This window comes from Tigriopus californicus, chromosome 4 (assembly GCF_007210705.1).
Source record: "Tigriopus californicus strain San Diego chromosome 4, Tcal_SD_v2.1, whole genome shotgun sequence".
Lineage (NCBI taxonomy): Eukaryota > Metazoa > Arthropoda > Copepoda > Harpacticoida > Harpacticidae > Tigriopus > Tigriopus californicus.
In genome coordinates, this window is record NC_081443.1 from 11,285,868 (window position 1) to 11,301,093 (window position 15,226).

A 15,226-nucleotide genomic window follows, 5' to 3' on the forward strand; every position below is an offset into this window, starting at 1 on the left:
TCCACTTAAGAAAAATCGGCAAAAACAGGCAGCTTTTTTTCTTCTAGGTCTACTTATCATCCTCAACCAGGCCAAACAAAATGGAACAATTGTTGTCACCTACCTTTATGGACCATTGGCGATTGGCTATAGTGGTACCAATGCCAGTACTTCCCAATTGGAACGTCAATGTATTGCAGGCATCGGAAGTATCCACATACACTGCAATCAAGTTTATTAGAAAAGCATAGTGAAACACCATTAGCTAGAGCTGTCGCCGCATGATAGTGAACACTAATCCCTGGAGAACGATAGGAGGCACCAATAATCTCGTATTATGGCAAGGTTCTAAAATACAGGAATAGGCACCTCAGAAAGTAAACAAGCCGAGAGGGTGAGGAGGAGGGTTACGTCATAGCGGATAAAAGATGGGAAGAGCACAGAGAGAAAGAGGGTTTGTTCAGATAAGAACCCAAATTGGGCGTGTTTGACCCAATGGTGGGTAAGAGTACAATTTTACCTTTCACCCTTGAGGTAACCGTACTCAATATTTCTCCTTTTTTTAAAGTTATTGATGCAAAAGGTTCCACGTTTAAGGGGTTCGTTAAAAGGTTCTGTGCTACAACTGACCTTGTCAGTGTCTGGTAGGTGGAAGACATTCCATGCATATTTAACCGAATTTGAGAAAGAAGGAAGATGTAATCTTAGATTGTTTCAACTACATGAGTATTAGTTAAGTTTTGAATGCTATACCTAATAAGACGTTTTTCGAAACATTGCTCAAATTAAATACAAGAGCATGGAAAAAGTGCATCAGAAGTCTTTCAATAATGTTCAATGTTAAATTGAAAGTTCAAGTTTGCTTTTTGCTAAAAAGATAATATTTATCAAAGTTCAAAAACTTGATTACTATCTTATTTGGTACAAAGAAAAGTTTGTATCAATAAACAATATTCAAGGTATTTGATATATCTTGTTCACATCTTTAGTTTCAAGCTTTTAGGAGGGAGTAATCATTGTAATTTTCAAGAACTAATTCGAGACCGCCTAAAATGAAAGGGTGGAAAAACGCCATTACTCTTTGATTTGGTAATTTACGGTATGTGGTAAGCACATTTTTCCCATGAAATTTCAAATGAATACAATTTGAGACATCTTGTTATATCCTATCCACATTATTAGTATCTATTTCAATTTATAACAAACAAGAAAAATACATTAGTTTTTTTGTTGACAGCATGTTTTAAATTACAAAAATCACTGCTTTTGTGTGTAAAGATTTGTAATGATGATTGTTACATTTGTTTCAATTTCATAGTTTCTAAAAGTATTTTGTAAGGAATGATAGCTGGTTGATTCATAATCTATTTTGGAGGTTATTAGCATATAATATTGATTGATCACAGTTTAGAAGAAGTACATTTAGATGAATTTATTAGCGGCATTGTGTTTATACAACGAGCTCGATCAATACAAATATAAGTGAGAGTCTTAAATTAAATACCTAAATAAAATTAAGTATTTATGAATGCATGGTCTTTAAAAAGTTTGTAAGTTATGCGAGTTGGTTGATATATAACCNAGAGTCTTAAATTAAATACCTAAATAAAATTAAGTATTTATGAATGCATGGTCTTTAAAAAGTTTGTAAGTTATGCGAGTTGGTTGATATATAACCCATGAAGGAGGTCAATAGAATATTACATTGACTTATTACAAGTTGGAGAAAAACGTCTTTAGATGAATTTAAAAAACAAACTCTTTGTCATAAAACAAGTCAAATTGATTTGAATGTAAATAATATTATATCCATTACATCAGTAATGCCATGGCTTCATGAAACTGTTTGTGAAAGTTCACAATCATTTTGCATCTTTTGACATTTGTCCACATTTTAGATGCTTTTTTTATCAGTGTCATTGAGTTTTATTCCGAGATATATTGCTAAATATACATTCCAAATCCCCTCATTTCACAGTCGATCCTCACAGGTTGACCCCCGGCGTATTATATCTAGTGACGTCACCCACGTGGCAGCTGGAGCATTCCAAGTGGACAACCATTGTATTATGGTGGTAAGTAGACACGCTTGCCAAATTCGTAGACAATTGACAATGTAGGGACTATGGCCAACATACTTGGAGATCAGTTCTCTAGTGTGTTTTCAACTCCACTGAGTTTAGGAGCAACAGTCCATTGCTCTATTGATGAGTTTGTTGGGATTGGCAAGGCTTGTCAAGTTGAGCATTTAGATGATCTTGTAATCACAGATCAGGATGCTTTACAGGCCATCAGGGACTTGAGACTCTCGAGCTCCCCTGGCCCTGATGGGGTGACATCTCAGGTTCTTGCTCCTGTTTCTTCGTACTTGATGCGTTGCATCTTGGACCAGGGCAAGTTTCCCTCTTCTCTGAAGGTAGCTTATGTTGTTCCAATTTTCAAAGGGGGAGATAAGTCACTCCCCAGTAACTATAGGCCGATTTTTCTCAATGTTTGAGAAGATCATGAAGTTCAAACTTGTTGAATTTCTTGATATCCATGAAGTCCTTTCTCCCTAGCCAGCACGGGTTCCGAGCACATTTTAGCACGGTTACCCAACTGATTGAGCATATAGAGCCGGTTATTGAGGGACTAGAGAGCCATGAACCAGTCGATGTAGTATATCTCGACTTTGCCAAGGCCCTTGACAAGGTAGATCATGGCCTTTTCGTCAACAGGCTCCATGAGATTGGGATCCAAGGCAAGGTTCTCAATTGGCTAAGAAGTTTCAATTGTGGTAGGCAACAATTAGTTAAGGTTGAGGAATCCCTTAGTGACATACATGATGTCAAGTCTGGTGTCCCTCAGGGCTCCATTTTGAGCCCTCTCCTTTTCGTTATCTTCATTGCTCCGCTTCAGAAGCTTGGTAGTAGTAATGATAATATCTCTTCTCATGCTGATGATACAAAATTGGTGTATATAACCCACCGCAACAGAATGGTAACCCTGCTAACCCGACATTACGCCGCCCCTTTTATTCCTCCCCTCACGATTTTGCTAGTGAAATTCTTTATTGCAAACAAAATGTTCACTTGCAACAAAATCATCAGTGTACTCGTATTACATAAATCACATGCAGAGACCTTTCTGCTTACTGTACTGAATAAGTGGCCTACCAATTGCAAAGATTAGATGAACAGAGCTTGTTTCTTAATTTTATTTAGTCTCTTGTTTTTTGGGCTTACTGTGTTCTCCACTGTTGCTTCCACAGATTGAAGGTGGGGCAGGATTTCCTGGACTGGTGACGCTGAAGAGATCGGTCAAGCATTGCGTCTTGGTGGCAATTTCGTTGGTGGCACCGGCAGAGACACTTCCAGCCACAGTTTTAGCGTATGAGGTGGCAGACGTGGATGGTCCAGAGATCACAAAGGAATCAAAATCCAATCGCAGCTAAAGTTTGCTCCATATTTTAGAGAGTCTTAAAAGATTGGAAGTGGAAGCACTCACTTGACAAATGTTCGAATCTGCTTTACAGACTTTGAGTTCACATGATCCGGCAAGGTTCCTTCCGGATTCAAAGTAGGTACAGTTCTCGCTTGATTGTTGACCGCACGTTTTGGAAACTAGAATGTTAATCAATTGAATTATGAAATGTGAAGGGTATGAAGAGGAGGGGGCACTAATTAATCACAACAACACTACTTACAAATACAACACACGCCATAACCAGAGGCACATGTTCCGGAAGCAGTTCCCGATCTGGTTTTACACTCTTCCCTTCAAAGTAACTTGTTAAATGAGCGATACAATGTGAAAATACAAGAAGATCAACACGTACTTGGTATAACATGTCCCGTTTTTACTCTCGCTCCCGGCACAGGGACCATTTTCAAACCTAAAAAAAGACGATTAAAAATTTGTCCCTTGAAAACAGGTTTCATTAATCAATGTTCAAGGAAATTCAAAAAAATACTTTTGCAAGGCTCTGAATGGTGTTGAAAAAACATGAATAATGAGTTCAGGGAAATGATAAGCGATTTCCAACTTTATAAGGGCAAATTAAAAGGTTACGATGTAATCCCCGATGCCAACATGAATCATTTCGATCAAGTAGCGTAGGTTTCCATCACATTACAAGTAAAAAAAGATTTGAATTTGAAGTCCAGCTTGAACCTTTCATTTTAGGGGGGATTTAAGTTTAGTGGATAATCAATGTTGCCAAATAAATGGTTGGAAAACAAATGCCCGGCTATCAATTCGACAAAGAAAATATAGTAACACTTGATCAATAATCTTTTGAGAAGGAATTCTTCGTTACCAAAGTCATTCTAATTCGTACTTACTGGATTATGTTGAATATGCTAACTGAAACAAAGTTTACCATGTATGAGTTTCAAAAACAGCTTAAATATGCAATGCGATACTCACGGAGTTTTCCTTTCCTGTTTTCCTCGCTTTCCATGTTCTCGGTCAAGCAAATCTTGAAAAATAAACCTAAAACTAGAAAACCTGCCAGACCTGACATGAATAAGCTCCTCATGGTGGCCTGAAATAATGAGGAGTATGTAAGCTTTCACACTTTACAAAAACCAGCTCTGTGAACGTGGATGCGTTCAGTTAGTCGAAGATGGCTTCTACCCATCGTTACCTGCAATGTAACTCTCTCAAGGTGCGAAAGAAGACTGAGGAAACTCTTGGTTCAGTAGACGTCATGCCTTTTGATCAAGATAAGTGATCACCCTTTGAAACACCCATGGTTGGTGGTATGGCCGCATGCCTGTTTTTGACAGGTAGCTTCAAAACGATTGATCACCCTTTGGAATTCCAATTGAGAGGTAAGGGTGAATGAGGAAGGGGCATCCAAGACAGATTGGACAATTAAAGTACAAACTCAGAGAGAGCAGACTGAATTGTGTGTAGAGCAAATTATTAGAAAAGCCTCTTATTGAAAGACAAATTATTCTTTCTTTGCGTACCATATTCCAAAGTTTGTTTTAGACGATGAAATTTTCAAGATTGTGTTTTTGTTTATTTATTTCTATTTTATTTTCGTTTGCCTTTTCATTAACTTTTGACCGTGGTACCAACTCTTTTTTCTGCATTAAAGGTTATTTGCCAATTTGTTTGCCATATTGGTATTTTTATTTTATATTTTATATTCTTAGAATACCAAAAAAATATCAAGAATGTTCATCTCAGGTCAACACTTCCTTGGATGATTGGGGCAATTCAAATATCCGATCAAGATCATGTTTTGAGGATAAACACAAGGGTGAGTTAGGAAGATGTCCCAACAAAGCGCGGAGCTACATGACGTGGGATAGGCTTTAAGTCTTTTTCGAAAAATGCAGAAACGAAAAACGGAAGCGGAAAAGGACCTTTTACTGATTTTTCGAAAAATTACCGAAAATGGATCATAAGTAAGTAAAAATGTAATTGAGTGCTGGTGGTCGGGGGGTTAAGTCTCGGCCAGCCTTCGGAGCCAGCCATCAACAACGTCCCTATACATTTTGAAATGGGCAGGGCCATGTCCGTCTCAGTTTAGTTCTCCATCTGTGGGCGTGTTCAACGTCTAAAAGTCTCCATGAGAAAGGTTGGGGAAGAGAATTTAAGAAAACCGCTGCACCACGTCTTCTCCCCAACAAGGGTGACTTCCAAAGGCAAGATTCGAACCCTGCCTCTTGCGGAGCTATGTCGTCCTCTATTGGGTACATTAAACCCCTCAACTTTCATAGATCCTCAACTTGAAAGCGCATATATTCTGGGCTCTTTCTGAGCATTCCATGCTTGGGCACTGAAATGTACTTTTATAAGGAAACATGTATTTTATTTGTCTTGTAAGGGGAATGGCTCGGAGAGCAAGACCATACATATATAAATGTTCACATGTCAGTCTCTCTTCGTAGAAATCCTTTTTCTAATTCGAAATCCTAACCTTTGGTATGGCATTTACTCATTTTGCACCCGAGGAAGTTCTGGAGCCCGTTAAAAAAGGCGGGAAATCCGAAATGTGCAACAACAATTTTTCGGTATTTCGGGTTTTAGGGTGCAGACAGATTTTAGAAAAAAAAACTCAGCCTGGTGTTATCCTCATTTTCTCATTTATTGAATCCTACTCTCCAAGTTCATTAGAACTTCTTATTGATGGAAAGCTTCACATGGGCATTGATAAATTCAAATGCATTTGTTGACCTTTTCTCCAGGGCAACCAGATTTAGGGAAGATCGTTAGATTTGGGAAGTTTTAGCTACACGATTTCCAAATTAGCCACCTTTTCAAAAGTTTTAACATTTAAACAGGCTGTTTAATGTCCCAGCTTTTTAAATTGGCAATCTAGCTTCTTTTAGCTCAAACGAGCTTGGGGTTTTCGCGGGCTGATCATAAGGTCATAACTTTCAGGGTAGTCTAAACCCACGCGACCTTGCCATTGGCAGAGCGTCAAAAAACAATTAGTGATTGTCAACCTTTCTAGAGTTCTGCTTGATGGGACAATCATATAGAAGTTCTAGGCCTAGAAATGATATTCAATACGTGGTTGAAAAAGCATTTCTCTACTTAGATGTCCTAAGACAAACGCATATGTACAATCTGACATTTGGTTTCGCGTTTTAAACAATTATGGAACTAATTGAGTGCAGCAATTGTTCTGACGTTGTTGATCATTTATCAGTTGGTAAAGTATTGAACTGATGTTCTTTTTTGAAAGCCCTTTAAACTTTTGAAAACTCATATTTGAAAGATCTTAGAGTACCCTTGTTCCTGTAAATTTTCCTTGTCAGCCTTATCGACGCCCTCTACTCAGGGCATAGCAGTTTGGTGACCTTCAACATATTGACAGTGAGCAAGAAGACGTTCATTAGGGCCGAGGTTGAGTGAGTATATGCCAACTGCTAATGGTCAGGGCTGCCCAGAAAATTAAACAAACCATTATTTTTCATTTTCTCTAATCCATTTGCCTTATTTGGACAATATTTTGCATTTTTCACCGTTTTGGCTCAAAAATCAAGTTTTTATCACCCATTTTGCCCCTATTTCTTGAAAATTTAGACATGAGGAAAACTTATTACTTTTTCCGAATCAGGTTATTTGGTTTTTGTTTTAATTAACTTTTTTGGACAACCATCCAAGTTCACGGTTTTCAGCTCTCAAAAAAAATACTGCTCCAAAAATTTCACATTTTTTAGCGCATGGGCACAGTATTTAGCAAAAGAGAGATTGTTTTTTTTTCCAATTGTTTACTTACTTGTTAGCAAAACGCAGGTAAAGCACGACTTAAACACAAAAGTTTTGCCATGACACAAGCTGCTTTAGCTCAATGCAAATACAGTGTTAGTTTTTTAATAACCTAGCACACTTTAATCTTTTTGGCTTTGGCTGCAGCTGCATTTTGCAGTTTAAGTAAGAAATAAGCCTGCCATAACCATTCCGGAGAGTAGAGTGCTTGTAGAAAACGTTTTTGCACACCTTTTTTGATTTGCGCTTGAATTTTAGCATACCAGGGCATTTTGTTGCTTTATTATTTTCTTTCAAGCTCTTCTAACAGGAGTAACTTGGACTAAAGTTTAAACATTTTTTGCATACTGTTTGCTTTTTTTGCTCTCCTTGTTGAAATCTTAATTGCTTATTTTTTCAATTATACCTGCAACATTAAAACAGCCTTACTCATGATGCTTTGGGGTTCACAGGTTCGCACCTCGGGCTTGCCAAGTCCAAGAGTAGATTCAATCTGAATCTAAATCCAAGAAATTTTTGCTGAATCCCATTGTAATTCGATTATTTTGCTGAATCCCATTGTAATTCGATTTTTTTGCTGAATCCGATCCGAATTTAATTTTCTTCACCCACTTAATTGATTTCAAAACAAAAACTCATTCAGTTTTAACAAAATGTTAAAATTTCATATCTATTAACGTTATGAATGACGAGATGGAATAATAATCAAAGGTTATCAATAACATATAATGCCACAAACTTTGCAAACTATTCCCTACATGGAATCACATTAGAATTGAAAGTTAAAGTGAAAATAATGATAAAAAATCCTGCACATAGACAGATGTCTTGAATTGATACAAGGCACAAAAACATAATTACACCATCACTGGCAGATAAATCTGATCAAAAATCGAGTTTGAGTTTACCGATCGATGATATCCAGGTATCAAGGGTTGGTCTGGAATGGTTTGAAGGAAGTTATCCAAGTCTTCTTTGTATTTGGGAAGGCTGCTGTTAAGCATAGTGCTTTAGCTATAACTTTATGAACAATATTTGCATTTAAGGAACATTTAGGAATGCACGTCCTCAATAACAAGTCAAAGTTTGACACTCAATAAGAGCGAAGTCCTGCACTTATTATTTTTTTGTCTCCGCCCCATTTCAACCGATTCGGCCCTTTAAAAAAGGATCCTTATCAGCCCTGCTCAAGACAAGAATTTCATTTTTCTAAAAGAGCCGATCTTTCCCAAAGGGTCTAAAGCTTGCCATGTTACTGCCAAGAAAATGCCTTACTTCCATATTTGAATTTAATGCTCCAAGCGTGCTTGCACACAAGGGATTGGGGTTAACATGTTTGTTGAGATTGGAGTTAAAAAATTTCTCTCCCTCCATCGTGCACGAATCCAAAGTCATTGCGTTTTCATTGATTGGTTTGTGAGATTGCCTTTTGACATAACAATCACATTTCAAGTGAGGCCAAGCAAAAGGAATGCCACAAAATGATAAGAAATCACTGAGAGTAATTTACGGTTGTGCGTCAGTCAATTTTTTACAACAGAGTGTGCACTGCACTTGAATCCGCGAAATATGTCGAGAATAATGACTTTTCAATTCCGCCATGATTAGTTTTAAGGCTAACTTTTGATTTATTTCAATCAGTGGATTGATTCATGCGAAAAGCTCATTTTCCAGCCAAACAATATGGCCATCAATTTTGCTTCAAGATTGATGATCCTTTGAGGCTTGGGGTTAAATGTCTTTGTGTGTTTGATGGGTAGTGTTGTGAGGGTGGATTGAAAGTACGAACATACCTGTAACCAACCCCAACTCTATATTGTCAGTCGTTAAACCCATTGGTAGCCATGAACATGAAAAGTTTCCAACTGCTTGGACTTTTGTGTCTTTTGGGAACTTCACGTTCTATTGAAGAATCCAAACGACAAGGTCGTTGTAAGTTTACTTGCTCAATCATTTCTTTAATCCTGTTTTGATTTTGAGGTCGATAGAAACATGGTTTGCATCAACGGAAGGTTTGAATTGAAGAAAAAAGGGGTTATTCTAGGTTTTGACGACCAACAATGTTACAAATTCTATTCATCGTTACAATCGGAGTGTCTGATTTCCAGGGGAATCAAAGATAACTTTTAAATTGATCCATATTTCGTTAAGGGCTTTATTCTAACTTGATTAGAGTTGTAACATTGGTTTTTCAAATTTAATGCGTCTCCTTAAGATTCTAATTGTTCCAAATACATTGCTGTATTGCTACTTCAAGTTTTCATTACAAATATTTAGTAAAGAAAGATTTCAATTGGCATTTCATGCATATCATTGAACATTAACTTGGTGAAAGTCTAAATTATCAGTTTTAGGCAAGCTTTACAGATCAAAAGAAAAATTGGAAAAGTCTTTAAAAATCACGAAATTGTGCTTCTTTTTTTGTTAAACCGATTTAAAAAATGAGTTGTTTGCTTTCAGTCTCGTTATTTAATGTTGTCCAATTTGACAACGATCCATGCATTAGTTCAAGTAGTATTTCCAGGTAAGACCAGTCCCCTTTTTTAAAATTGTAATTGTAAAACTTCAACAACGGCTCTCTTATTCTATTTTAGCGGCGATCGAACCAGAGATGGAACTTGTTTTACTGAAAGTGAATGTTCAAACAAAGGTGGAGCAGCATCTGGAACTTGTGCTTCAGGGTAATCTTAATACTATTACCGTCATATCTAGCACGTGATGACTACTTCCTTCTTCAAAACTCATTTTAGGTTCGGTGTGTGTTGCATATTTTCCCTGCAAAATGGAGGAACTATTGCGCAAAATAATTCGTATATCAAAAACCCGAATTTTCCCAATGCTTTGGTTGATGTCGAAACAACATCCATAAGCTACACTGTGTAAAAATGCTCTTGTGGTAAGCCCAACATTGCCCGTTGTTATTTGCACGAATGCAATGTAAATAAGAATCGTCTTTTCAATCAAATGTTAGTTTTTGGAAGTCCTTGATTTACATTGAGTTTTGGTCTTCTCCTTCATATTTTCATATCTTGAAGACAAAGCAAGTATATGTAAAGTAGCATTCTTTAATATATTGAAATTTCGTCTCAAGAAAGACTCTGGAGTTGCACCCTTTTGCAATTTTAGAAATTTTGGGAAACTCTAAAACAAATTGTCATGTTTTAAATCCGCAATCTTTACTTGTCTTCCACTATACGGTTAAGTTCATTAACTTATGATGATTTTTATCCCATAAGGAACAGAACACACCGCTAATATTTATCAAACACTTACTCAAAGCAAACGAATCCTAAAATGTACACAACTTGCTGTCATTAGTATTCATGTCATGTCATTATTATTATTATTATTATCATTACTTTTATCCACTATATGTTGTTCTTGGTCTTTTCAGATGTGTGCTTTCTCAGGCTGGACTTCATTAGTTTCAATATTGAGGGTTTACCCGACACAGAATCGGGCGGTGGTACTTGCACCGACACCTTTACCGCGACAGTAAGTTTCATTGAGATTCTGAATGAATGAATGAATTTGATGAAGTCACTTTGCTTTCGGCAAAAAAATAAAATAAAGCCTTTTGGAAAGTCAGGGTGGCTAAAATTCCTCGGGTGTGTTCATTCAACATTCAAAGACGTTGCCTAGAAGACCTGGGCTTTTACGCTAGCGTCAAAAGACATTTGAAAACACTTTCATTATGCATTCATCCTGCGTTGGATTTTCAAAAATCTTCATTGGGCATTTCCAATTTAAAGTGATTATGTGCTTTTGTATAGGGAACCGCCGGCTCCAGTGTGCCCGTGATATGCGGCCAGAACTCAGGACAGCATAGTAAGAAACTCGAATTCGACGAAATTATATGAAGTTCAATTGTGATTATTTCGTTTTTCAGTTTACATTAACATGGGCAAAGAATGCTCAGATGAAGCCAAGTTAACCTTTGCCTTCAGTGGAGCATCAACCATACGAGTTTGGGAAATTCAAGCCACCCAAATCAAATGCGGCGCAACTGAAGCGTAAATATTAGATTCCTTTACAGCATTCAATTAAAGTTGTGAAATGTTAATTTTCTTGTAGCCTTCGGCAAAGAAAATCAGTTTATTTCGCAATTAAAAATTGCTACTTTGTAGAGAAACAATTGATCTGAAAGTCGCTCTCAGATGATTCAATGGCAAATTTCGATTTCAGTCCCCCTGCTGGATGCCTGCAGTATCACACGGAATTGAGCGGCCGCTTGACGACTTTCAACTTTTCACCCATGGACGAGACGCATTTAGGATCTCAAGAGTAAGTGCTGAAGTCTTCGAATCTACAAGAATGGCAAGAGCGTAAACTGATGCGGACTTCAATATTCTATCCTATAATCAACACAAAATTAAATTTACATATCTCTTTCATCAAAGAAAGCAGTCGAACTCATGAATTTGACAGTTTAACTTGTCAGTAAGTCAGATGCCTGTGTTTTCATGACCTGCTAAATGACTACGTGTCTGAAAAAGACTAAAAGTCTTTCTTGGATTGACTAATTCTGCGATATTACGATTGGGTCTTCTGTAGCGGTTCCATTATTCCGACTTTATGAGCTCTGAAAACCTTGGACAAGGCCGCTCCGAATTGTCCCCGAGGATGAAATGAGAGATATTGATTTGACATCTTTTTTGGTGGTCTTCATCAGTTTTGAGGCTGAACCAATCTAAATATTGCAGGGAACATCCATATATTTTTGGTGGTCTTCATCAGTTTTGAGGCTGAACCAATCTAAATATTGCAGGGAACATCCATATATTTTTTGTAACATTTGGTCGCTTGGAATTTCAACCTTTAATAGATTGTTCCTTCCTCTCTTCTTTGATCATCAAAAATTATGTTTGAGGTTGTTGAAATAGTCATGTCAAAAATAATCACAAATCAATGCTTTTGAAATCTTTCAGGTATTCTATTTGTATTCGTCAACGAACAGGCTTTTGCTGTGTTCAGTATCAGGTTTGCCCTGATTCATTGGATACGGGATTTACATTGGATCCTTTAGGAGTACCAAACACGGCTGATGTGGCTTATGTTGATAGTGATTGTAACAGGGATCACATTGTCATTGCAGGTCAGAATAAGTCCTAATCATGGTACAAACAGCTTAATTGATTATTGTTTATTGTATGCAATCAATAGTATACGTAAACATAAAGACGATATTTTCAGGACCTTTCATTTTAATAGTACTGGAGATTACTTTCCTTGTAGCGGTTAGAGATGCCGGTGAAAAAAAAAAAACACAATAAAGCACTCGAAAACTTATGCAAACGCAATCAGTAAGGTAGTTCAATTAGTATTCAAATTCTTTAAATTTAAAGATTTTTGATGGCCAGAAAGCCGATATTGCCTTACAGCCAGATTTCCTCCCTAAATGTTGAAAGAAAATACTCGTAAAATGGGGGCTCAACCGATGCTTCCAGAATCCACTGCTAAATTGACAACTCTGATTCAATAATTCGATCAAATATATGTCTTATACAAGGTTTCCAAAATATTTAGTTCTTCATAAAATCAAAAAGCTAAACACAAATCAAATATATTTCAAATGCTAAAAAGCTTCAGACCAAGTTGTAATCCGTAAGTACAATAAACAACGGGCACTCTATCATTACAATAACTTTCTATTGAAGCACTTCAAATTTGTAAATTAAATACAGGAACGTTCTTTGACAGCAGAAAGAGTTTCAAAAATGTATTTCGTATTCACCTTATCAAACGAACTCGACAACGTGCAAAGGTCATAAGCACAATGGACAGAAAAGCAATTTTAAACATGGGAAAAGCATTCAGATAAATTAGATAGAAAAAAGAAAATTTGCAATTGGCTTCCTAAGCAAAAGCCAAGGTACAATTTCTGTTCTTCACTGGTGATATGCTGTGACGGAATAGAGCAAATTTCACAATGATTTGCTAAACAAGTATATAGGTTTAGTAGTTTTTTGACAAAATACCTCAAAAGGTAACTAATGATAAAATATTATTTTTCATAACAATACTTTTGGACTCATTGTTTATATTCTTGTTTGTTGCATTAAGTTTTATTGTCCCGCTATTGCAAATTTAGCCAATGTGAAATCAACCATTATTCACGGGCAAGCCAGATATGCCACTTCAAATGCATTGGTGGATCAGTTCTTGTCAATGTAAAGATAAATACAGCCAAGAGTTGTTCCATTCATAGACTTTTCGGCAGATGTATCGATCCGGGTAAATATCTATTATTACTCTTGATATTGGCAAAATATTGGGTGCTATTTTTCCCTTAACGTTTTCTTACACACTCTTTTATTTTCAGCATCCGGAGGAAGTTGCTCCACCCCAAATGCAGGTGGAAACCTACATAGCAGATATTGCGGAAGCAAGTTCAACGCCAATTCCGCTAGTACAGTTCATGGACCAGTCTGTGGTAATAAAATGAGAGGCAGATAATTGAGGTCCAATCATTAAAACTTTGTTTTTGATAGATTGTACTGCTCCCTTTGATGTTCGTATTTTTACCGACGATGGATCAGATAATGAGGACCCAGCTACAGCAAACACAGGCACGAGCAGGGGTAAGATTAGCTAATCTTACCCTAATTAGCCTATTCTTCATTAGACACCATTATTTCATTTGAAGATTTGAAAAAGAAGGCTCAAAAGAAGTTGCTTGTCAAACGAACTGAATGAAAAGAGTAGACAAGTTTAGCATGATTGGCGAGATTGGACTTGCGAAAACATTTCTTTAGTGTTCACTCTGCTAAGATGTGGAACGATCTTCCAAGCGACATGCGACAGTGCCATAGCGTCACCGAATTAAAAAAAAACAAATATGATTCCCATACCAAGATCCAACTTTCCACACAAAAGCCTTCCCCATGTCAAAATCTGGTCTCTTTTCACTATTCCCATATTTCCATAATCCATTCGACCCTAATATCTTCTTGATGATCATTGATGGTCCCTGAAGATCAATAAAACACTGCAACCTTTTTAAATCAAAATTTAAATAGACCTTAAATATTGTTCCTTTGAGTAGGTGGCACTCACTTTTTGTATGGGATAAGATGCTTCCAAGAGGCGGTTTATATTCAAAACTTTTGATGACAAATTCGGTTCTCGTCAAACTGTTTTCCTTTCACTATCGGTCGGAGGGTTATCATTTAGCCATTAGTGAAGAAGCATTTATGAAGCAACATCTTTAGCAGACATTTCATCAGCGTTTAGAAGACGAAAATCATGGCCATTATGAGATGTTTTCATAAAGTATACATGTTAAGTATTCATAGCAAGTTCCATTCATCTTCAGGTGTTTGTTTGGAATACATTCAAATTCCTTGCGGAGGCGCTTAAACTGGGTTTAAAGAGGCAGCCTATGCCTCAAATATCTCGTGGATGAACCCTAAATCTTGTATTTCTTTATGGATTCAGAATGGACAAACAACATAATAAAAACCAGTGTATCGTTATTGAGTTGTTTTCGTCTCGGCCTTCGTTAAGATCTGTGATGGTCAAAACTACCTAATGCGATCTTCAAGCCTCCTCAAAAATGCTAATATTAGATGTCTATTGACATCCTAGCTTAATCAAGACTGAACCTCCAACCGATTTCATCGTTCTTCTAGCGGTTGTGGTGGTGGTAAGAATGGTTGCGTGGTTTCGACATTAGTGTTGCGTTGAAGGTCCTGTCGGTTAAACACTTTCCATTTCTCGATAAAATTCATACTTCAAGGTAACCGACACTTTCTACTTTATGAAGAAACCCCTATTTATACTTATTCTCACTAAAATACTCAGTATTCAATAATCATATAGCGAGATGTGGAAGGAGGACGACGGTATAATTCTTCTGAACAACATCATAAAATAAGGAGATTTAGTTAGGTATGTGTCGAAAATTGTTAAGAATGGCAGAGGGTGCAGGAAAAGAAACTTATCCGGTAAAAACCTGCGCTGAGCTACAGGACTGAGAAGGACAGAGTCCGTGGTCCGGTGAAAGATGAAGGGAGGGAGGGTGGTTTTGGTGTGA

General features: G+C 37.0%; 2 protein-coding genes across 4 annotated transcripts in view; one reads left to right on the forward strand and one right to left on the reverse strand.

Annotated features, from left to right (window-relative positions):
• LOC131879536 (uncharacterized) overlaps positions 1-4,697 on the reverse strand; it is an 8,955-nt gene extending 4,258 nt beyond the window's left edge. Inside the window, exons 1-8 of the mRNA XM_059225889.1 lie at positions 4,607-4,697; positions 4,387-4,504; positions 4,302-4,323; positions 3,797-3,853; positions 3,665-3,735; positions 3,466-3,581; positions 3,204-3,408; positions 104-201 (exon numbers count right to left, since the gene is read on the reverse strand). Of these exons, the coding sequence (XP_059081872.1) occupies positions 104-201; positions 3,204-3,408; positions 3,466-3,581; positions 3,665-3,735; positions 3,797-3,853; positions 4,302-4,323; positions 4,387-4,498 (681 nt within the window). The 5' untranslated portion in view covers positions 4,499-4,504; positions 4,607-4,697. The remainder of the gene's footprint in view (positions 1-103; positions 202-3,203; positions 3,409-3,465; positions 3,582-3,664; positions 3,736-3,796; positions 3,854-4,301; positions 4,324-4,386; positions 4,505-4,606) is intronic.
• A 4,299-nt stretch (positions 4,698-8,996) lies between these two features.
• Positions 8,997-14,659, forward strand: LOC131879538 (uncharacterized). 3 transcript variants are annotated; one of them, XM_059225891.1, is made up of 12 exons: positions 8,997-9,123; positions 9,652-9,715; positions 9,786-9,872; positions 9,942-10,087; positions 10,586-10,686; positions 10,965-11,019; positions 11,081-11,204; positions 11,377-11,475; positions 12,120-12,286; positions 13,514-13,624; positions 13,683-13,772; positions 14,507-14,659. In XM_059225891.1, exons 7-12 carry the CDS (start codon positions 11,092-11,094, stop codon positions 14,548-14,550), a joined length of 624 nt encoding a protein of 207 aa, XP_059081874.1. In that variant the 5' UTR covers positions 8,997-9,123; positions 9,652-9,715; positions 9,786-9,872; positions 9,942-10,087; positions 10,586-10,686; positions 10,965-11,019; positions 11,081-11,091; the 3' UTR covers positions 14,551-14,659. The 3 variants fall into 3 exon arrangements, with proteins under 3 accessions (XP_059081874.1, XP_059081875.1, XP_059081876.1); XM_059225892.1 differs by lacking the exon at positions 8,997-9,123 and having other exon boundaries at positions 9,502-9,715; XM_059225893.1 differs by lacking the exons at positions 8,997-9,123; positions 9,652-9,715; positions 9,786-9,872 and having other exon boundaries at positions 9,903-10,087.
• Positions 14,660-15,226: the final 567 nt, after the last annotated feature.